General features: G+C 38.9%; 1 protein-coding gene across 9 annotated transcripts in view; it reads left to right on the forward strand.

The window, feature by feature from the left end:
- S100pbp (S100P binding protein) overlaps positions 1-23,395 on the forward strand; it is a 42,147-nt gene that overhangs the window by 6,223 nt on the left and 12,529 nt on the right. For 3 of the 9 annotated variants that reach the window (XM_021159400.3, XM_029476103.2, XM_029476104.2), the window contains exons 2-5: positions 215-331; positions 1,346-2,133; positions 3,623-3,705; positions 5,140-5,231. In XM_021159400.3, the coding sequence (XP_021015059.1) occupies positions 1,348-2,133; positions 3,623-3,705; positions 5,140-5,231 (961 nt within the window). In that variant the 5' untranslated portion in view covers positions 215-331; positions 1,346-1,347. The remainder of the gene's footprint in view (positions 1-214; positions 332-1,345; positions 2,134-3,622; positions 3,706-5,139; positions 5,232-23,395) is intronic. The other 6 variants (XM_021159403.3, XM_021159405.2, XM_021159401.3 and 3 more) reach the window with 6 other exon arrangements.

The raw sequence follows: 23,395 nt of genomic DNA on the forward strand, positions 1-23,395 counted from the left end.
TGGGAGGAACTAAGCAGTTCTTAGTTGCATAATTTTTCCCTCTAAAGATTTTTCTTTGGTGTTCTTCACTGAAAATAATCCAACTTGCTGGTATTTTTAAAAAATCAAGATCAAAATTAATAGATGGAACACCTTGAAGCATAATGCAGTTGACTTTGTAATTACCGGGGTTGAGAGTGATGAGAAGATCCTTTAATTTTCCTTGTGCCTGCAGGAAGGTGGGAGTCAATCACTTTGACAAGTCTCCTGGAAGGAACAGCCAGCAGGAGTTGAAACCTTTTTCCATTTGGTCTCGTGGCAAAGGCAGAGATTGCTCCAGCAGCTCCACACAGTATGCAAGACATCTTTTTTAATTTTTGTTTTTTGAAATGGGGTCTCACTGTATAGCTTTGGCTTACCTGTAACATTCTCTTGCTTTTACCTCCTGAGTGCTGGGATTAAAGGCATGTACCTCCTATACTCAACAACATTTATCTATCTACTTATCCTCTCATGATTTTTTTTATATTTTATTTTCATTTAAAAAAAATATATTTGTGTGTGTGTGTATGAGTGTATGTATGTTTCAGTTGGGTCACAAGCCTGGAATCCCAGCTTCTGTGGAGACTGAGGCAGGAGGATTGCAAATTCAAGGCCTGGTTGTGCTAGAGAGCAAGTTAGATCTAGTCTGGGCATCTTAGTAAAACTATCTAAAATTAAAAAGTAAGAAGTAGCCTGAGGATGTGAGAGCATGCATGAGGCCCCAGGTTCAGTCTTGAGAACAGGAGATCAAAGCATCATTTCTAAAATATTTCACAAAACATATATTTTGCTTGGATATTATAGTCACTCTATGGTAGTACATATAAATCTACTTTAATGTGCTTTTAAGTAGTTGAAAAATGTTTTTGACATGAACATGATTTTATTGAACATTTCTCTTAGAGGTGGACATTTAGGTTGCCTCTAATATTTAACTGTTTTGAATAATACTGATTGGAACATCCCTGTGTTTCCCATGTGCATTTGAGGTAGGTAGTTCAGTCTGATAAACTTGCAGAAGTAAGATTAGTAAATCAGATGGTGTTGCCAAGTTACTCTCCACAAAATCACTTTAACTTATGCTTTACTGGGAGTAAGTACTTGTCTCTACAGCCTCACCAACCCAAATCAAAAGTATCTTATTTAAACATTTATTTTCATAGTGCTAGTAAGATTAAATATCTTAATTATTTCTCAAGTTACAAGTCACTGTGCAAGCAACAGCATTTGAGATCCTAGGATGTCTCCTGTATACATACAGTAGATTGGAGTTGGTTTAAGATATTTCTTGTTCTTCAGCAAAAACTTCCTCATATTTTTCCAGATATGACGTGTTCACTCTTGCCCTCTGAACAGTCCTCTGGTACCTCTTTTCTGCCTAAGAACAATGCCTCATTTTCTTGGGGTTCCTCGGATGAAGAGGAGTTGGATGACTCCTTGTTGGAGTTTTCTGATGGAGAAGAAGATGATGGCCATTTCAGTTTCACAGAGGAAGAGATTGAGATGCTCTTGAAGGACGATGATGGTGGGCATAATGAGTATAGACCGAGAAAGAGTCAAATTCTACCTGATACTCCTCAAGAAAATTCTTTGTACAGCTTGGGACCAGCAGCTGAAACCCCTGGCTTCCTAAAACTACCTCAACTAAGTACATCAGTTGGTCATGGACCGACTCCTAGTAAATCATTAAACAGACACTTTGTACTTGAAAAGAATCTTATAAAAGTAACTGTTGTCGCACCATTTAATCCAACAGTTTGTGATCCTGTGCTTGATAAAGACAAGATCGATTCCTCCAAAGAAACGGAAAATCCTGCCTCCCTTCGGGAACAGACGAGAGAAGATGATCCTCATCCTAATGAGAGTAAACGTTGCACTGAGCCTGAAGGGGTCAGTCCCAATAACTCTGCTTGGGATGGGCCCCTGCTTTCTTCTTCAAACAATAACATCGAACAAACTGCCTCTGATAAAAATATACCTGAAAGTAAGAAACCTACCCCTGTGTTCTCTCAGATCTCCAACCATTCAGAGGTCCCCAACAGGAAAAACAGTGGATCACATAAATCAGGTTGTGAAGTGAGAATTCCAGTTGTGTCCAGTTCATCAAACAGAGTAAGTACATTTTTTCAAGATATAGTAGAAAGGAAGTTATTTTCATTCAGAAAGAATTCCTATGTACTTAACTCCCATATATAAAATGCATAAAACTGGTTGGAGAGATGGCTCAGTGGTTAAGAGCATTGACTGCTCTTCCAGAGGTGCTGAGTTCAATTCCCAGCAACCACATGGTGGCTCACAACCATCTGTAATGGGATCCAGTGCTCTCTTCTGGTGTGTCTGAAGACAGCTACAGTGTACTCATATATATAAAATAAATAAATAAATCTTTTTTAAAAAGTAAGTGTGTAAACCCCCCCTGTGGACATCATATATGCCACAATGATAATTTTGTTTGCGGTTAGCAGAATTTGTGTTCAAATGAATTAGGGTTTGAATCCTGATTGACACCATTACTTTCGTTTTTCAACCTTTGATGCTTCTTCAAACTTCTTTTTCTTTTATCTTTTGATTTGTGTGTTTTTGTTTTTTTTTTTTTTTTCTTTCTTTCCTACATAGAGTTTTTCTGTGTAGCCCCTGCTGTCCTGGAACTCACTCTGTAGACCAGGCTGGCCTAAAACTCAGAGAAACTTACCTCTGCCTCCTGAGTGCTGGTATTGAAGTGTCACTATCACACCCAGCAAACTTCTTTCTTTTTTTGATAATAAGGATTAAGCCTAGTGTATTGTGCATGCTAGTCATATACTGTACTGCTAAGCTATACCCATCCACCTGATAATTCTTATTATAAATTGAGTAAATGTTACTGTACGTTACAGCAAGAATTAATGAAATATGTATTTATAGTGTCTGGTACATGGCTGGCCTGGAATTCAGTCTGTAAGTCTGACTGGCCTAGATCTTTCAGCAATCATGCCTCTGCTTCCTAAGTGCTGGGATTACAAACATGAGTCACCGTATCTAGCTCAGGCTTTTTAATTTTTCTATTAAATTGTTTTTCTTTTAAATGCTAGAGATCCAAACCGGGCCTCACACACATTAGGGAAGTGAGCTGTATCTCTAGATTCTATTTAGCTTCTGAGATTGATTCTCAATCTCCTAAATGAATATTGTATAAAATAATCCCATCTTCAGAAAAATTTTTTCCTTTTTTAAAGATTATAATTGTTATTTTAAATGCTACCATAGTGCGTTATACATAGTATTTAAAGATAATCATTTATTAAAAAGGAATATTTTCCCTAGGTAGTGTGGCACATCCTTCTAGTCCCAGCATTTGGAAGGCAGAGGCAGGGGGATCTCTCTGCATTTGAGGCCAGCCTGGTCTACAGAGCGAGTTCTAGGACAGTCAAAGCTACATACAGAAACCCTGTCTCAACTCCCCCCACCCCACCCCCCCAAAATTTTATATTCTCATAGAGAGCTTTATAGTTGAATGATAACAGCTCTAAATTATAAAAATATAACTAGTAATTCTCTGTCCTATTCCTGCCTTCTGCTCTGGAAAACAACAACAACAACAACAAACAACAACAACAATCAGCATGCCTTTGACAAGGATTCTGGGGAGGCGAAAGGTGAGAGAAGACTAGGCAAAGTCATTCCTGTTCTACAAACTAGAACCAGGTAATGTCATGTAGAACCATTCTGGTCTCTGGTGGTTTTCTTTCCTTCCTTCCTTTCCTTTCTTTTCTTTACTATGTTTGGGGTAGGGTATGAAATCCTGCAGGAGAACTAAGCAAACTTGAAAGTCTGAGTTGACCTGTTTGTGTTATCTCAAGCAAATCATTCTCTCCCTTGAGTTTTGGTGTCAGGAAAAATGAAGATAACAGTGCCTTCTCTACAGCCTCAAAAGGTTATTTGAAAGACATACAAGTAAAACACTGTATAAACACAAAATTCCCATGTATGAGGAGGCCTGATCACATACTTGATAGGAAGTAAGAATTTTAACAAAGAAAAGTCTAAAATTGTTTAGATAATTATTTAGTTTTCTCTCTTCGTGTACTACTGGGGACAAATAGTAGTTAGGGTTGCAGTTTGAAGCCATCTTTTTAGTTTACTTTCTTGTTGCCAGGAGATGGCAGTATCTATACGTGGGCATTTTAGTAGTGTGTACTAGAAAAGCTACTTTATATGTTGAATCAGATTGATTTAATTACAATAAAATTGAAAAAAAAGACTTTTATTATACACTTATGGTATATTTTTACTTAAACATTTAAAAAAAATGACAAGGTTATTTGTTAACTAAATTTTAGTTTTGTGGGTTCTGTTTTATTTCTTTTTCTACATAATTGAGGAAAGCTTTGTCAATTTTTTCCTTTTTTTGATAGTTTTATTTTTGTTTTACATGTATGGGTGTTTTACCTATATTTATATTTGTGTGCCATGTGTCCACAGAAGCCAGAAGAGGGAGTCAGGTCCTCTGGGACTGGAATTGCAGTTGTGAGCTGCTATGTGGTAATGGTTCTGTAGAAGAGCAACCAGCACTGTTAACTGCTGATCTCTCTCTCCAGCCTCACTTTGTGAATTCCTTAGAGTGAAATTACACCAAAACCCACAAATCAGGCTGTTTGGAACACTAATAAATGACAATGTCAATATTTTCATCCATTGACTTTCCATACAGAGCTATCATTATGAGCAAGGACTAAGAAATTGCTCTTGCAGAGGTCATGCATGACTGTCCTGAATTACTCGATTTAGCTGGGAGGTTCTCCCCCCAGTGTTCAGCTTAATCACCTTTTTCTGTGTGGCATAACCAAGTTTGCTAAACTTGAATTATTCAACAAATGCTTTCTCTCTTTAACAGCGACTTCATTTTTACCTTCTGCTATTCTTTGTTAGTAGAGGTTTTATTCTTTTTCTTCCTTTACTTCTAAACTCTATACTTGATTTCAGTTTTGTACTGTAATTGACATTATCTTTTCTCTCACTGATCTTAAAAGAGAATTTGCCTCTGAAAGGATATTTTGCCTGTTTTAAATATGTGACTTTTCTACAAAGCACTATAGTCATGGTTCTAATGGGTGTTTTTCCTGGTTTGCTTTATTCAAGGATGTTTTCACAGTCAGATCTAGAAAAGCAGAAGGACATTTATCTCAGCAAAGTCATTGCTCATATAGAAGATCCAGGGGACTCTAACCAAGGTAACATGGCAACCAAAGAATGGCTTATAAAACATGGGTTTAGGCATTTTCTTTCCATGGTAATGAGCTTAAACTGGGATGTTGTTTTGAATTTTCTTAAAATGATGAAGAAGAAAACTTCCTTATCCAAAGATTTATTTCGAAGGGTTCTGTAAGCAGATAATTATGCAAAATGGTTTGGACAACAAACACTAGAGAAATGGTTTGGGCTAGTGACTCTCTCCCCTGTAGTTGAGGGCTGTGAACTGGGGCAGGGATGATGTTGTTGTTGTTGTTGTGACTGTTATATAGTAGAAGTGGATGAAGTGAACTTCCTTACTAATCACTGTTTCCGGTCTTTTAAAATGTGGGGCTTTTTTCCTGTTGCCTTTTGCTTTTAAATATAAAAAGCAAGCATTTCAAACTTTATCCTGCATCTTGGCTTCTCACTACAAGCTCTTGAAAGCTTAAACTATGTTCTAGATCCTTCAAACGTATCTCCCTGTACTTCAGAGAAGCTATTGCAAGCCAAAGTGGAGATTATACTGTTTTCTTCAGTTTGAACCAGTGGCTGATGGGAAATTTCTAAAGAGAAAGGAGCAGAATTAATGACATGGAATGTTGGGAGGTTTTATACTGATAAAAGATTTTCTTCCCATAGAGGACATGCTGTATTCTGTTTTGTTTAGTTTCTGTCCTTATTCAGCATACTTTGTAGAGTACCTTTAGAAGTGTTAAGTTTGAAAATCAGCAACTGGAGACATAAGCAGTGGTTCTTGGCCTGCAGTGAGAATTCATGGTCTAGAGAGGATCATTATACTAAAATGTTGATTAGTTTTCTAAGGAAACACTTAGATTAATTAACTCTTCAGTGTGTATGTGAGAAGAGTGGCGATAATTGAGAAAGATGTCCTAGAAGGTCCGCAGAACAGGTCCTGAGTGCAGGCGCATGAGGCTGTTCTAAGGAGGGCTTGGGGAAGCTGTTCTGCAGGGAAGACTCCTTTCTCTTGAAAAGCCCTGGGCCAGTAGTTTCTGGTTTTAAAGGGCTAGAATGCTAATACCAATCAGAAATTTAAAAAAATAAGTTGCTTTAGTTTTTGCTCGAGATTTTATTAAACAATCAGATATCACTGGTGTTCATTTCTTAGCCCCCTGCTTGTGAGGAGGTCTGTTTGTTTGAACTATTATGTCTGCTGGAAGTAAACACATTTTCCCATCCATATCATTGGAGACCGGACTTTATTTTTATTTATTTATTTATTTATTTATTTTTGGTTTTTCGAGACAGGGTTTCTCTGTGTAGACTTGGCTGTCCTGGAACTCACTTTGTAGACCAGGCTGGCCTCGAATTTAGAAATCCACCTGCCTCTGCCTCCCGAGTGCTGGTATTAAAGGCGTGTGCCACCACTGCCCGGCTTGGAGGGCGGACTTTAAAGAGATTTGCTCATTGTTCATCTTCAAGCTTATTAAAAAAAAAAAAAAAAAAAAAGCCTGGATGTTTTGTTTCTCCCTCTGAGGTGGCTTCTTTTATGTCCTGGGAGGTGTGCTGGTATCTAGTTATATTTTTCTTTTTCATTTGAGGTGTTGAAAGAAAATTTCTTATGCAAAGCAAGGCATAGTTTTTCTCCTTTTTCCATCTTTTCCATTTGCTTTCTTATTCAGCAATTCCTCTCCCAAAATTACTACAATTTATATTCTATTTTCAAGGAATAGCTAGAAATACAATAGGAAAGCAATAGACTTTAGTGGTTGAAAAAAATAAAGTTTAGACTTAACTTCTACCTTATTTTTTGTTATATTTTCTTTGTACACATGTTTGCATGTACATAGGCATGTGCAGCCACAGTGCATGTGTGGAGGACAACCTGTAGGAGTCAGTTTTCTCCTTCCACCATGTGGGTCACAAATATTGAACTCAGGTCATTAGGCGTGCAAGTACCTTTACCTGCTGAGCCATCCCATTGGTACAACTTCTGGGCTATATTCTGGCACCACTGGTGACTAGGTGGGACCTTGAGCTACTGGAAACTTGTTTACAAAGTGAGAATAATGAAGTATAGTTTGTATGAAACATAATTATACATTCAAATACACATATAATGTATAGGACAGTGTTCAGCTCAAGCTAATACAATTTTAGCTAATAGAATTTATTAAATACCAGTATTGACAAGAAAGTTTGGGGCTGCGGTTATGGCTTAGTGGTTAAGAACACTTACTGCTCTTATAAAGCCTGGGATTCCCAGAACCCAAATGACGATTTACAAACTAATTTGTGGAAAAACAAAACAAATTCCAGTTCCAGGGAATCTGATCTCCCCTTCTGGTCACTGCCTGACTAGACTTGCATTTAGTCCACATACCTATGCTCAGGTAAACACTCATAAAGTAAAACAAATCAAAACAATGTTTAAGAAAGTTTTTTCTTTTCATAGTTAAGTATTTTTGCTAAGTGTTTTTTAGAGACAGGGTCTTCTTTGTAGTCCTAGCTGTTCTGGAAATGCTATGTAACCAGGCTGCCCTCAATCTTAGAAATCTTTCTGCTTCTGTCTCCCAAGTGCTGGGATTAAAGGTATGTGCCACCGGGCCTGGCTCATTATAGAATTTTTAGGTAAAATAGTGTAATATGGTTTTGTTTTGTTTTTGTTTTTGTTTTTGTTTTTTTTTCTTTGAGACAGGGTTTCTCTGTGTAGCCCTGACTGTCCTGGAACTCACTCTGTAGACCAGGCTGGCCTCAAACTCAGAGATCTGCCTGCCTCTGCCTCCCAAGTGCTGGGATTAAAGGCGTGCTCCACCACTGCCCAGCTGTGTGATATGTTTTAAGCCTCAACAAATGACATAAAATAAAAATCTTATAAAATAAAATGAAATAGCTTTGACAAAAATGTTGATAAATGAAACTGAATGATGAATACATAGGCATATAGTATGGTTTTGTTTGTTTTTTACTTTTGCATACATTTTAAACATTCTATAATGAGATTTTTTTTTTAATTAAAGATTTGTTTATTTATTATATGTAAGTACACTGTAGCTGTCTTCAGACACACCAGAAGAGGGCATCAGATCTCATTATAGATGGTTGTGAGCCACCATGTGGTTGCTGGGAATTGAACTCAGGACCTCTGGAAGAGCAGTCAGTGCCCTTAACTGCTGAGCCATCTCTCCAGCCCCCAACTTTAAAAAATTGATTTACAGGAAATTCTTTTTGACATCTATTAATATTTCTTGTCTAGTTATTCTAAAGGTTTCTTATATCTCTGGCATTTTTTGTCTTTCTTTCAGTAATCTAGTATTGTTTATTGTCATTACTTTAAAATTATATTATTACTATTGTGTGGATGTATATACCATGACATGAATGTCTGGCATGTGACTAAAAGCTTTGTGGAGTTAGTTTTTTCCTTCTACCCTTATGAAGGTTCCAAGGGATAAATGGATATTTGTGTGTGTGTGTGTATGTGTGTGTGTGTAATATGTATACATTTAAATATTATGTATACATTTAAATATATGTAAAAATGTAAGTTGTTATATAAATAATGATTAGATGCTTTTACTCAGCCATTTCATCAGCCCCCTCTCTCTACGTGTGTGTGTGCAGGCCTGGAATTAATAATCCAATATCTGAACTTTATTTTTTTAGGATCTCACACTGAATATTGAGCTGACTGCCATTTTAGCTAGACTGGCTGGCTAGCCAGCAAACCCTTAGGATCCACTTACTGCTTTCTCACTGCTGCTGGACTTACAGACATTTACTGTTCTGTCCAGTTTTTTCACATCGGTGTTAGGAATCCACATTCAGGTCTTTATGCTTGTGCAGCAGGCACTTTACCCAGTGAACCAGCTTCCTAGCCTAGTACTAAGTTTCTGTGTCACTTTGCCTGTACAGTAGTTACAGTGTATATATGCACAATCTTAAGTTTTGGGGAGATTCTTTGAGATAGGGTTTCATTTGTATATGGCTGATCTTTACCACTATGTAGCTGAGGCAGAGCCTGAACTTTTTTTTTAGACAAGCGTCTCACTGGCTATCACTGGCTGGCATGGAACTTGGCATGTAGATCATGAACTACCTACCCTTGCCTTCTGAGTGCGGGATTACAGGTGCACACCATGCTGAGTCATAAGTGCTGGCTAGGAACAGACGTCAGTGACTCCTTTGCCATCACCAGGCTCGTCCAACTGAGCTACACCCCCAGTGTCTTAGTTACTTTTTATTGCTATGAAGAGACCAAGGAAACTTATACAAGAAAACATATAAGAGGGGTTGCTTATAGTTTCAGAGGGTTAATCCATGATCATCATGTTGTGAAGCAGATAGGCATGGCACTGGAGCAATAGCTGAGAGCTTTTCATTTTGATCCACAGACAACAGGAGAGGCAGAGGCAGAGAGACAGAGACAGATAGACAGACAGACACCAGGTTGGGGTGGGAGGCACAGTACATTTGAAAACTCAAAGCACATCCCCAATGACATACCTTCCCCAACAAGGCCACACCTCCTAGTTTCTAACAGGGATCAAGCATTCAAACTATGGGACCATTCTCATTCAAACCACCATACCCAGCTACTCAAGTTTTGAGATTTTTGTATTCCATATTGCAAATGAGGGAAGTATGTAGTCTTCGTCTTTCCTTTTCTTGTGTGCTTATTTGTTTCTTTTTTTAAAGTTATTTTTATTTTATGTGCATTGGTGCTTTGCCTACGTGTATGTCTGTGTTAGGTTGTCAGTTTCTGGAGTTACAGACAGTTGCCATGTGGGTGCTGCGTTTTGAACTTGGGACCTTTAGAAGAGCAGTCAGTGCTCTTAACTGCTGAGCCATCTCTCTGGCCCCTTATTTGTTTCTTTTTGTGATAAAGTTTCATAGTGCTTCCTAGACTAGCCTTGAACTCACAGCAATCCTCTCAGTTTCTTAATCCACCTAGAAATATCAAAATTAGCATTTTGATACAGTCTGTCCTATAAAGTAGAGCCTATAAAGGGAGTATGTTAGTTTGTAAATTGCTTCACTTTTTCCCCCAACCCCCCCCAACCCCCAGATGATTTCAGTGTGTAGCCCTGGCTGTCCTAGAACTCACTCTGTAGACCAAGCTGACCTTGAACTCAGAGATCCACCTTTCTCTGCCTCCCGAGTGTTGGGATTAAACATGTGCACCACCACCACTTAGCTATATATTAAAATTTTTAGTCAAGGGCCAGCTAGATAGCTCAGCAAGTATGGGTGCTTGCTGCATTAGCCTGCTTGAGGTAAATCCCCTGATTCAAAGTGGAAGAAGAGAACTGAAGGAGCTTCTGACCTCCACATGTGCTCTACAGGTCATATGCCTACACATGATATACATACCCCTGTCATACATGCCTCCAGTAATTTAAAACAAGGGTCTTGAGAGATGGCTCAGTGGTTAAGGGCACTTATTGGTTTTGGAGAAGACCAGGTTTGGTTCCCAGCACCCACATAGCAGCTCATAACCTTCTGTAACTCCAGTTCAGGGGTTCCAGTGCCCTCTTCTGGCCAATGCTAGCACCAGGCATGCATGTAGTGTACATGAATACCAGTGGTTCAAAACCTTCCTAGTGCTGTGACTCTTAAATACAGTTCCTCATGTTGTAACAGCCCCCAACCTTAAAATTATTTTCATCGCACTTCATAACTAATTTTGCTACTGTTAAGAATCATAATGTAGATATCTGTGTTTTCCAATGAACCTACATCACCACTGTGAAAAAATCATTCTATCCCCAAAGGGGTCAAAACTCACAGGTTGAGAACCACTGATGTAAGCAAACACATGAGATAAAAATAAACTTATGTAAAATAAATAAATGAGTAAACAAAAATATATAGTTAAGAATGGTGGTGTCCCAGCACTGCCTCCAAATAAAGCAAAAAATAATTTTGTTAGCTTTTCCTGTAGTACACTTATAACCTCAGTCCTTAAAAATGTTAGAGACTTGACAACAACCTCAACTAAACTTGGAATCAGTGAAGTAGATTAGTGAGAAAAGGCTCTTTTCAGCCAAACTTGATGACTTGAGTTTGATCTGCAGAATCCCAAGGTGAAAGAAGAGAGCTAGACTTCTGTGTTTGAGTGCCACCCCCTCCCTTAAATACAGAAATGTAAGTTAAGAAGAAAATGGTGTTCGAGAACAATCTGTGTTACATGAGATCCTGTCTCAAATACCAAAATAAATTCTGTAGTAATTACAAAGTAGTCTCTCTTGGATAATTGGGTTGTATCTGTTTTCATTAGTATGTTGTAGTGGAAATTCTGGTCAATAAATGCTTTGTACAACTCTTATTTCTATAGGATGAATACCTAGAAGTGGAATTACTGGGTAAAGTATATAAACATTTTAAAAACTCTTGTTATATGTTATCAGTCATCCTGACACTGAATTTTTATTGTCATCAATACTGATAGGTAAATTTAATATTTTTGTTTTTGTTTTTCAAGACAGGATTTCTCTGTATAGCCCTGGCTGTCCTGGAACTCACTTTGTAGACCAGGCTGGCCTCGAACTCAGAAATCTGCGTGCCTCTGCCTTCTGAGTGCTAGGATTAAAAGTGTGTGCCACCACGCCCGGCAAATTTAATATTTTTAAATAGTAAGGTTAAATTTTTTTTTTTTTTTTTTTTTTTTTTTTGGTTTTTCGAGACAGGGTTTCTCTGTGTAGCCCTGGCTGTCCTGGAACTCACTTTGTAGACCAGGCTGGCCTCGAACTCAGAAATCCGCCTGCCTCTGCCTCCCGAGTGCTGGGATTAAAGGCGTGCGCCACCACGCCCGGCAGGTTAAATTTTTATAATCACTGTTTTTGCCTGCCTGCCTATTTATTGATTGATTGATTGATTAAGACAGGGTTTCTCTGTGCAGCCCTAACTGTCCTGAAACTCACAGAGATCTACTGCTTCTGCCTCCTGGATACTGGTATTAAAGGCATGCACCACCACCACCACTGCCTGGCTTAACTATACTTTTTGTTTGCTTGGTTTTTCTAGATAGGGTTGTGTAGCCCTGGCTGTCCTGAAGCTCTGTAGACAAGGCTGTGAGATTCACCTACCTCTGCCTCTCAAGCACTGGGTTAAAGGTGTATGACACCTCACCCAGCTAAGCATTACTTCTTTTTTGGTTTGGTTTGGTTTGGTTTTCTTTTTCTTTTTTTTTTTTTTTTTTTTTTTTGGTTTTTCGAGACAGGGTTTCTCTGTGTAGCCCTGGCTGTCCTGGAACTCACTTTGTAGACCAGGCCAGCCTCAAACTCAGAAATCTGCCCTCCTTTGCTTCCCAAGTGCTGGTATTAAAGGCGTGTGCCATCACTGCCCGGCTAAGTATTACTTCTTAAGATCATCTAATGTCTAGTCCATGTTCCAGTTTCTGAAATCGTTCCCAATATCCCTGTGTAACTTTGAGGCACATCTTTAATTATTCCCATCTTTAATTATTGTCTCAGACTTTTTTTGTCACATTCTAAATTTTGTGTGATCACTTCATTAGTGCCATTTAGTTTGATTTTCATTTCCTATATTTCTGTAAACTAGAAGCAGGATTAGCTTCAGATGAAACATTCTGGGCAGAGCTAGTTTAGAGGGCTGTGGGGTGCCTTTGTTCTCTATGTACCCTGACACTTAGGCTGTTGAACTGATGTAAGGTGTTAGTGGACTTTCCATTATAAGGTACCTCTAATTACTGTCGTTTATGGGGTGATGCCTTAGGACAGTGTGAATGACCTGTCTTCTACCACTAACTTGGCCGAATGGTTTGAACATTCAATAATGATCTTCATCTGAACTAGCTGTGACAGCAGGGCACAGAAAGCGTTTCTAGTCTAAGCTCTCTCTTTATAATCTATTTTAGAATATGTATTTATTGACAGTTTTATACATGTATGCAATGTATTTTGATCATATCCACCTACAGCACACTCCTCGTTTCCTTACATACATGCTAAATATATGTTCTCCCGTGAGCTATGTTCCAGCTCATAGGTTTTTAAAGTTATGTTTATAGTTCTTATTCTTTAAGAAAAATTATGTGAGTGCTTTGCTTGCATGAATGATTGTGCATTCTGTTTGTGCCTGGTACCCATGGAAGCTAGAAGAGGGTGTTGGATCCCATGGAATTGGAGTTACAGATGGTTGTGAACAGCTACATGGGTGCAGGGGGTTGAACCCAGGTACTCTACAGCATGCAGCAATTGCTTTTAACTGCAGAGCCATCTTTCCAGTCCCAGTTCCTAGTCTTTTTGCTGGTCAATTTGATATCAAATTTGACCATTTGGAGCTCCTTCAAGCTGAATCCTACTCTCATAACAGCATTAATTTTTTTTATTTTTTAATTGCTGCTCAAAAGCATGACATTTACCTTATTAACCCATTTATAAGTGTCGTGCAAGTCGTGTGAGTCTCCAGAATTTTTTATATTCCAAATCTGAAACTCTGTACCTGTCAGTAAGCGGCTCCTTTGTCTGCATACCCAGTCCTGTCGGTATCACTCTGTTCTCAGTTATTATGAACTTGACTACTTTTGATACTTTGTTTTCTTTTTTTTTTAATTAATTAATTTTATTTATATGAGTACACTGTAGCTGTCTTCAGACACACCAGAAGAGGGCATCAGATCTCATTACAGATGGTTGTGAGCCACCATGTGGTTGCTGGGAATTGAACTTGGGACCTCTGGAAGAGCAGTCAGTGTTCTTACCAGCTGAGCCATCTCTCCAGCCCCAAACTTTGTTTTCTTAGGAGTGACTTACTCCACTTAATGTGTTCAAGACTCACTCATATTGTAGCATGTGACAGGAATTCTTTTTAACCTCTTCTGTTGTATGTGTGTACAACTAGTTAGCCTCGTTGTTGTAAACAGTGCTACTGTGAACATGAGTCTGTAAGTATATCCTTTGGAGAGTTTGTGGTTGCTTGTTTTTGTAGTCTCTTGTTTGTTTTAAGATGGGGGTCTCATTTTGTAGCTCAGGCTGCCTTGAAACGCATCGTATAGCCCAGGCCGGCTTCAAATTTGTGGTTATTCTCCTAACCTTAGCCTCCTGAAAGCCAAGGTTACAAATATGAACCACCATGCTTAGCTCAATTCTTTGTGATACATATCTAAAAGTAGATCAAGTGGCAGTTTTATTTACATATGTTTTGATGAATGTCCATACCATTTAATCTAATTTTTGTCATTGATTCTTTTATTTTGTGAATTATATATATTTTTTGTATGCTAAGAGTCTTTTGTCTAACTCAAAGTCAGAATTACTGCCTTGTCTTTTACAGTCTTAGCTATGAGAGTTAGATCTATTACCTATCCTGAAATTACTTTTACATAGTAAAAGACATTAATCAAAGTGGGTTTTGTTGCTTTTTTCTTTATTTCACTAATTTTTTAAAATGACATTTGGTTTTCTGTCTGAGTATTTAAGAGCCACAGCATGAACATGGAAGGCAGAGAACAACCTGCAGAGTCAGTTTTCTAATCTCACCATAGATTTCATCAAGGAGCTGGATGTAGAAGCACACACTTTTAATCCTAGCACATGGGAGGCAGTGGCTAGTAGATCTCAGAAAATTGGGGCCAGCCTGGTCTACATAACAAGCTCCAGGACAGCCAGGGCTATGTAGAAAGACCCTGTCTCAAAAAATAATAATAATGAAAGAATCTTCCTTTTTTCCCTCCCTCCTTTCTTTGTGTGTGTATGTGTATACCTGTACAGAGGCCAGAGGAAGACTGCTAATGTGATACTCTTCTACACTGCCATACTTCCTTGAGAACTGGGTCTCTTCATCAAACCTCAAGCCCCTGGGTTAGGTTAGGCAGGCTAAATAATCCCTCAGGATCCTAGATCCATCAGTCCTACCTCTAACTCTGGAGTTATAGGCATGTGTGGCCACACACACTTTGTTTTATTTTTCAGGACAGGGTTTCTCTTTGTAGTGCTGGCTTTCCTGGATTGCTGCTATATGTAGGCTAGGTTGGCCTTGAACTCAGAGATCTGCCTGCCTGTCTCCCAGATGCTGGGACTAAAGGTGTGAGCTACTACACATGATCCTAGCTGGAGATTCAAACTCAGGTCCACTTCCCTACCCTTCATCAGGTGTTGTTTTTGTTTGTTTTCTTGTTTTGAGACAGTCTTACTAGAACTATGTAAAACAGGTTTATAGAGATCTGCCTATCTATGCCTCTGGAGTTCTGGGTTTTAAAGGCCTATGCCACCATGCCATCAGGTCTATACAGATAACTATGTTGTTAGCAAATATGCTTTTATTTGTTTTTTTATTAGCTTTTTTATTATTTTTTATATTATTTTTTTATTGAATCTAAATGCAACATTTAATACAAATAATGAAATCTTTGTTTTTAGTATTAGGGGAAAACAGTGAATCTTTTACCATTTATAATAGTGTTTTCTATAGGTTTCTCTTGAGTATATTTGTTATAGTTTGGAAGTTTCATTGGAAATGAGGTTGTCAAACATTTCATTGGAAATGGATATTTTAAATATTTTAAATCTATCTACTGGAATGATCACATAGTAATTATTTCTACTAATATAGAGTTATAGTTGATTTTTCAGTGTTAACCTATCTTTTATTCCTGATTTATGCACATTCCCAAATATCTTTGTCTAATACTGTTGGGTTAATAATTATTTATTTCCGATAGTCTGGTGTGTGTGTGTGTGTAAGACAGGATTTGCTCTGTAGGCCTGGATGTCCCAGAGCTCTCCTTTACAGATAATACTCTATTGTGGTTGTTGTGTTTTGTTTTTGTTTTTTAATAAAGATTTATTTTATTTATATGAGTACACTGTAGCTGTCTTCAGACACACCAGAAGAGGGCATCAGATCTCATTACAGATGGTTGTGAGCTACCATGTGGTTGCTGGGATTTGAACTCATGACCTCTTGAAGAGCAGTCAGTGCTCTTAATTGCTGAGCCATCTCTCCAGGCCCCTTTGTTTCGTTTTGAGACAGGTTCTCCTATAACCCAGCCTGGCCTTGAATTGGTCATGTATTTGGAGATGACCTGAACTGCTGATCCTCTGCTGCACTCATCTGGGAACAGCTGTGATATCTTTTTTTCACTTACTAATGTATTTTTAAAATTTTCTCAACAGTGTTTTTGCTTTTATTACTATAGGTCTTGTACATATTTTGTTAAGTTCATTCATGAGTATTTAATGCTTTTTTATACTCTATTAAATGATATTTTACTTTTTATTATTTAATTGGTTATTGCTAGAATATAGAAATACTGATTTTTTTATATTTTGACTAATGACTATGTTATATAAATTATGCTGAATTTTCATGTTAGTTTTATGAACTTTTTTAATAGATATTTTAGAATTTGTTGTGTTCTGATATCTGCAAATAAAGACAGTTGATTTCTTTCCAATTTATAAGCCTTTTATTTTTCTTGCATTACTGTACTGCCTGTGGTCCTGAGCACGTTAAATGTGATGTGGGCTTATTATAGATGCTCTTACCAGGTTAGGAAACTTCCCTTCTGATTATGTGATAATTTTTATTATGAATAAGTAACAGATTTTGTTAAATGCATTTTCTGTGTTTATATATTGCATTTACAAATGCCCTAATAGTATATTTCTTTTACTTTGTATTAAATTATTTTCCATTGATTGATAGAGTTTTGTGATTCAAGAAACTGAATTCAAGGGCTTGGCTTACACATGCCATGCTAGCCTCTGTTCTGTTAGCCAACTTGGACAGCCTTTCCTAGTCTTAAACGCCTTTACTCAGTTTGCTAATTTTTTTTTTTAAGTTTGTTAAAGTTGTATGTGTGAGAGAAAGACAGACAGAATGTCAGTCAGTCAGTCAGATGTTAGGTGGATTGCTTGACGTGGCACGCTTGTGGAGGTCAGAGGACAACTTTGTGGAGTCAGTTCTCTTCCACCTCTTGTGGGTTCCAGGGCTTTGAACTTGAGTTCTTAGACTTAAACATCAAGCACCTGTATTTGCTGAGCCATCCTACCAGAGATTTTAAAAGGATTTTTAGCTGGACAGTATTGGCATACTCTTTTAATCCAAGCTCTCAGGAGGCAAAGGCTGGCAGACCTCTGAGTTCAAGGCCACCCTTGTCTACATAGCAAGTTCCAGGGTAGCCTGGGCTATTAAAGTAAAGCTATTTGTAATATTCTCTATTATTCTAATTGCCTCAAGGTGTGTAGAGTTACTCAGCTGTAATGTGGGCGATCTGTGAGGCAGCTATATTTTCTTGTTTTGTTTTCTTGAACAGGATATCTAGGAAGTTAGCAACTTTACTGATTTTTTTTTTCTCCCCAACAACTAAGGTTTTATTTTCATACTTCTAAAAAGTTGGTTTGTGTATTCGTGTGTGTGTGTGTGTGAGCAGTACATATGCATGTGTGTGCTGTGGCAAGTATGTGCTCAGAAGACAACTTGGTGGAGTCAGTTTTCTCCTTGTCCTTGGTGAGTCCCAGGATTGAACTCAGGGGTCATCAGCCTTGGTGACAAGTGCCTCTACTTGCTGGTCTCTTCTTTCTTTCCATGCTTTGGGCTTAGTTTTTTCTTGTTTTCTAGTTCTTTAATATAAAGGCTGAGATCGTGGCGCACGCCTTTAATCCCAGCACTTGGGAGGCAGAGGCAGGCGGATTTCTGAGTTCTAGGCCAGTCTGGTCTACAGAGTGAGTTCCAGGACAGCCAGAGCTACACAGAGAAACCCTGTCTCGAAAAACAGACGAACGAACGAACGAAAGAAAGAAAGAAAGAAAGAAAGAAAGGCTTAGATCATTAACTTCAAATCTGTTTTCTCTAACCATTTAAAGTTACAGATTTTCCTTTAATTACTACTTAGGTAAAATCTTTTTTTTTTTTTTAAATTAGGTATTTTCAAAATCTTTTTTTTTTTTAATTTTTATTTCATGTGCATTGGTGTTTTGCCTGCATGCATGTCTGTATGAGAATGTAGGATCCACTACAACTGAGTTACAGACAGTTGTGACCTGTCATGTAGGTGTTAGGAAGGAACCTGGATTTTCTGGGAGAGCAGCCAGGGCTGCTGAGCCATGTCTCCAGCCCCTAAAATTTTTTTATTTTTGTGAGTTGTGTTTTTTTGTTGTTGTTCATTTGTTTTTTGTTTGTTTTGAGACAGGGTCTCAACTATATAGTCTTGGCTAACCTGGAACTCCCTATGCAGATTATGCTGTCATGGAACTCCTAGAGATCCACCTGTCTCTGCCTCCCAAGATTAAAGATGTGCACCACCACTGTCTGGCAAAATCCTTAAGTTATGATCTCTTTTCATTTAATTAAAAGGCTAAAAATCAATCTTCTCGCCACCTCACCCGTGTGTGTGTGTGTGTGTGTGTGTGTGTGTGTGTGTGTGTGTCTGTACTGAGGATTGAACCACAAGGTCTCCCATGTCCTAAGCATTGACTGTATCATCAAACCATAAATGCAGTCCCTAAAGGTACCTTCTAACTTTCTTGTGTTTTTTTTTTTCTCACTTAATAATTGGTCAATTAAATTAGAAAAGTAGTCTTGTAGTTACTTACATTTTTATTATGTATGTTTTGTGCCATGTTTGTACATATAGGTCTTAGCACTGAGACAGAGACAGGAAGATCCCAGAGGCTCACTGGCCAGTTGGCCAATTGAAGAGCTGCAGATTCAGTGAGAGATTTGGACTCAAGAAAAGGAAAGTCACCTAGCATTATCTTTGGGCCTCATGGATACACAAAAGAATATAGTAGGTCTGGGGAGAGGAGATTCTTAGTCATGTAAGTAGGTTTCATAGTGAAAAGAGAATCCACCATAGAGCCGGGCTTCTTGCCTTTAAAGACACTAAAAATAGGTCATTGATTTTTCTATTGAGGCCTTCTTTAATCTTATGCCATCGTCAAAGAGTGCTTCTGCTCTCTGTTAACTATCGTTCATCAACTTATAATTGTTCTCTTCTAGAGCTCCACCCATCTGTGTGTTATGGTTATTCTTGTACTCTGTCACTACTGAACCTCACATTCCTAAGGACAGTATCAAACTGATTCAGTTAATGACCTGTTAGTGCTAGGGTAAGTTATAGTTACGAGCCAGATGATAGAGTTTATCCTTTGGTTTGATACTGTACAAAATAAGGTGAACTATCAAACTTGTCAGAATTGGGATAGCAGGTACTCACATCTATTCTCTTCACGTGTGATACAATTTACTTCTCAACTCTTTTTAATATTTATTTTTATTTTATGTGTATGAGTGTTTTATCTAAATGTATGTATGTGCACCATGTGTGTGCTTGATGATAGCAAGAGGCCAGAAGAGGGCACTGGAGCCTCTGAAACTGAAGTTACAAATGACTGTGAGCTGCTGGGGGTCCTCTAAATGGAACCCACGTCCTCTGCAAGAACAGCCAGTGCTCTTAACCCAAGACATCTTTGCAGCACCATTTTTCAAATTATTAAGGCCACTTACTTATTAAATGTCTCCAATACCAGCTTCATATTTATAAGTTAAGGTTTATATTAGTGATTGAATTACTGAAGTGTAAGGGTTTTTTTCCCCTACAAATTTTGTTAGATGAATTTCATTTAGCCATAGAACAAAGGACGATCTTTACTACCTTTTAGCCACAACCTAAAAATAAAATCATGGTACTGGTTGTTGGTCCAAGAAAACCCATCTGTTAAAGACTATGAAGAGAAGAGAACATTTAAATGTTCCAATTCTTGTTAGCATCTCTAAATTTGGAGGAAGAAGAGGTTGAAACTAAGAACTAAAATAAGGTTTTGGGTTATTAGCCTCACTGAGTTTGGATCTGGCTCACCAATATTAGATTGAGTAACTTCTCCAAACTTCAGCTTTCTCATGAAGACAAATGATTCTTAGCAATTGTTAGAGTTTCAGTGATGTATATAAAACAGAGCCCGGTGCATGTATGCTTGGTGAATTTTAGCCACCATCATCTCCACATTAGTAAATCTTCTTAATAAAAATTACTCTTAGAAACAAGTTTGTTCTATCTTTCTATTTGTTTAATTAATCTGGTTTTAGGAGACAGGGTTTCTCTGTTTAGCTCTGGCTGTCTTGGAACTCGCTCTGTAGACAAGGCTGGCCTAACTGCATCTCTAATGCAGATATTCATCCTCCTGAGTGTTGGAAATAAAGGCATGTGCCATAGCCTCTAAGAATTAGCTTTTTGCAGAGTGTGGTGGCAGACACCTTTGTTTCCAGGACCCGGGAGATAGAAGCAGGCAGAGGGAGGTGGATCTCTGAATTTGAGGCCAGCCTGGTACCAGAATGAGTTTCAGGAGAGTCAGCGTTATACAGAGGAGCTGTCTGGGGGGGGGGGGGGGGGGACAAAACAAAAAAACCTACAGGAGAACCAAAAGAAACAACATTTCTTGTTGCATGGACAGAAACAAAATTGTTGCACCCTCTTTACCCAGTGCTGTATTAAGGTACAGCCTGAGTGTGTGAGACATACTATAATAAGATTCTTGCTTTCAAGGATACTCAACTCCATTGTTGAAACTCTGTGACCTTAGACAAATTCCTTAACAATTCTGGACCTTGATTTTTTTTTAATACTTTGTATAATATTGCCCAGGCAAGCCTAAAACATCTGAGTTCAAGTGATTCCTCTACATTAGCTTCCTCAGTAGCTTTCAGCTGGGCATTGTAGTATCTTTTTTTTTTTTTTTTTAAAGGGTAGGGGCACCTTTCAGATCCTTGAGTCTTTTATAGCTCTGGCTGTCCTGAAACTCATTATGTAGAGTAGATGAGACTGAAACTCACAGACCTCTGCCTCCCACGTGCGTGTGTCAGCACACCTGCCTTGGCAATATATTTTTTCTGATTTTTTTGTTTGTTTGTTTGTTTTTCGAGACATGGTTTCTCTGTGTAGCCCTGGCTGTCCTGGAACTCACTCTGTAGACCAGGCTGGCCTCGAACTCAGAAATCCGCTTGCCTCTGCCTCCCAAGTGCTGGGATTAAAGGCATGCGCCGCCACCACCCAGCTCTTTTCTGAATTTTTAAATTATTTATTGTGTTTATTTGTATATGTGCTGTGTGCATATATATGCCCAATATCTCACTGAAATAGGCAAGCCCAAGACTAGTCCAAACCTCCATGACGACTCTGGGTGGAAGAGGTTTTGGCACTGGGTATTCTCTCTCCCTCCCCCTCCTCCCTTGATCTCCTCTCCCTCCCCCTCCCCCTCCCCCTTCCCCTCCCCCCTCTTGTTTTTTTTTTTTTTTTCGAGAAGGGGTTTCATTGTGTAGTCCTGGTTGTCCTAATACTCACTCTGTATACCTGGGTGGCTTGGAACTCAGAGATCTGCCTGCTTCTGCCTCTGAAGTGCTGGATGCATGCTTTTAATGGCCTCTCTATACAAAGGCCAGCAAAAACAAAGGCATCACCTGCAGAGAGGATACATTGATGGAATTCTCTGCACAGCTCCAGAGATTGACCTAAATAGGCAGCGGCATGAAAAACTAACAAGCGCACACAGGCACACAAAAAGCCACGGTCAGATGGATTGGACTCCCAGCTGAGAAACAGCAGCACCTTGGAAGCTCAGCATGTTTATTATATACAGTGAAGGAGGACGCCAGGTTATTGGATATAACTGAGCCAGGAAGAGATTTCAGTAGGGAAGTAATCTTCAGGCCTTAAACACCAGGGAGAGAGGAGCTACAGTGGCCATTTTCCTGTACAGACTGTCAACATTGGCACTTGGACAAGAGGAAAGCTTTACCATCCCTCTCACCCCAGGAAGAATTTTGCCAGTCTATGGTTCTGAGGCCTTGGCTCTCAACAAGTCACCAGTACACTTTCACTGAGGACTTGCTCCCTACAACGGAGTACTTGAAGAACCCCAAAAAGTTTATCTTTAAAGCAAAATGATTTATTCTGGCCCTAAGAAGATAGATCAGGTGTAGTGGCTCATGCCTACAGTTCTCACTTGGGGGAGGGAAGTAAGATCGTTCTAAGCCTGGGCTACAATGAGACCTTGCCTCAATAAATGAAAGAAAGTAATAATTTATATTTAAAAAGAAATGCTTAGGCTGGGCATGATGATGGATGCCCTTAATTCCTGTACTTAGGAGTCAGAAGATGGCAGAGTTCAAGGCCAGACTGGTCTGTGTAATGTGTTCCGTGCCAGCCAGGGCTACATGATGAAACTCTGTCTCAAACAAGCAGTTATTAGTAATAGCCACTGCCTAATTAATGAGACAAGTATCTCATGGTGTGTCTGTTTATGTCTGTATGTCCCAGAGGACAACTTGAGGTTTCATTCTTCAGGAGGCATCCACCTTAGTTTGAAGGTTTCTCATTGGCCTGGAGCTTGTAAATTAAGATAGGCCAGTGAACCCTAGTGATCTGCCTGTGTCTTACCTCCTTAGCACTGGGATTATTAGTGACAATGACTACCTGACTTTTTTTTTTTTTAGCAAAATAGTTGTATTTAACAGTCCTGTTTTTGTGGGGCGGGGGGAGGCAATACATGCGTGAGAATAAGAGGACAGCTTGGCTAGAGTGGGTTCTGTCCTCTGTTTTGTGAGGACTAAACTTAGGTTGGCAGGGATGGTGTCAACTGCCTTGACCTGCTGAGCCATCTTGCCAACCCATTTTGTAAAAACTTCGTTCTGTTATAATAAAAATGTCAGACTGTCACAGGAAGTATGTGTAGTAGGCAGTCTGTGTCTTGATTAGCATTGTATGCCTATTCTGATGGTCATGAATATCCCCAAAATGCTGCCATTCTGCATCATCCTTCCACCCAGTGCTGCCAAGGTGCCAGAGAACACCAGCCTGCCATGTTCAAGGAACAAACCATGACAAAAACCTATCTTCATGTAGTTAAATGGATGGAAAAGGATAGCCTGGAGGACCCATGGCTACTGGCACCTCACACTCTGCCTCAGTTGCTCAGCTCTATACAGTATAGTATCTTTAAAAAACAAATCCACCCAGGTATAGTGTGGTAACACACACCTTTGATCCAGGCACTCAGGAGGCAGAGGCAGGCAGATTTCTGAGTTCGAGGCCAGCCTGGTCTACAAAGTAAATTCCAGGACAGCCAGGGCTATACAGAGAAACCTTTCTGGAAAACAAACAGACAAAAAACTAATCCAATCCAGGTGTGTGGTAACACACACCTTTGATCCCAGCATTCTGGAGGCAGAGAAAGACAGATCTTTG

This window comes from Mus caroli, unplaced genomic scaffold (genome assembly GCF_978045245.1).
Source record: "Mus caroli unplaced genomic scaffold, Mus_caroli_1 scaffold_6, whole genome shotgun sequence".
In the NCBI taxonomy this organism is placed as follows: Eukaryota; Metazoa; Chordata; class Mammalia; order Rodentia; family Muridae; genus Mus; species Mus caroli.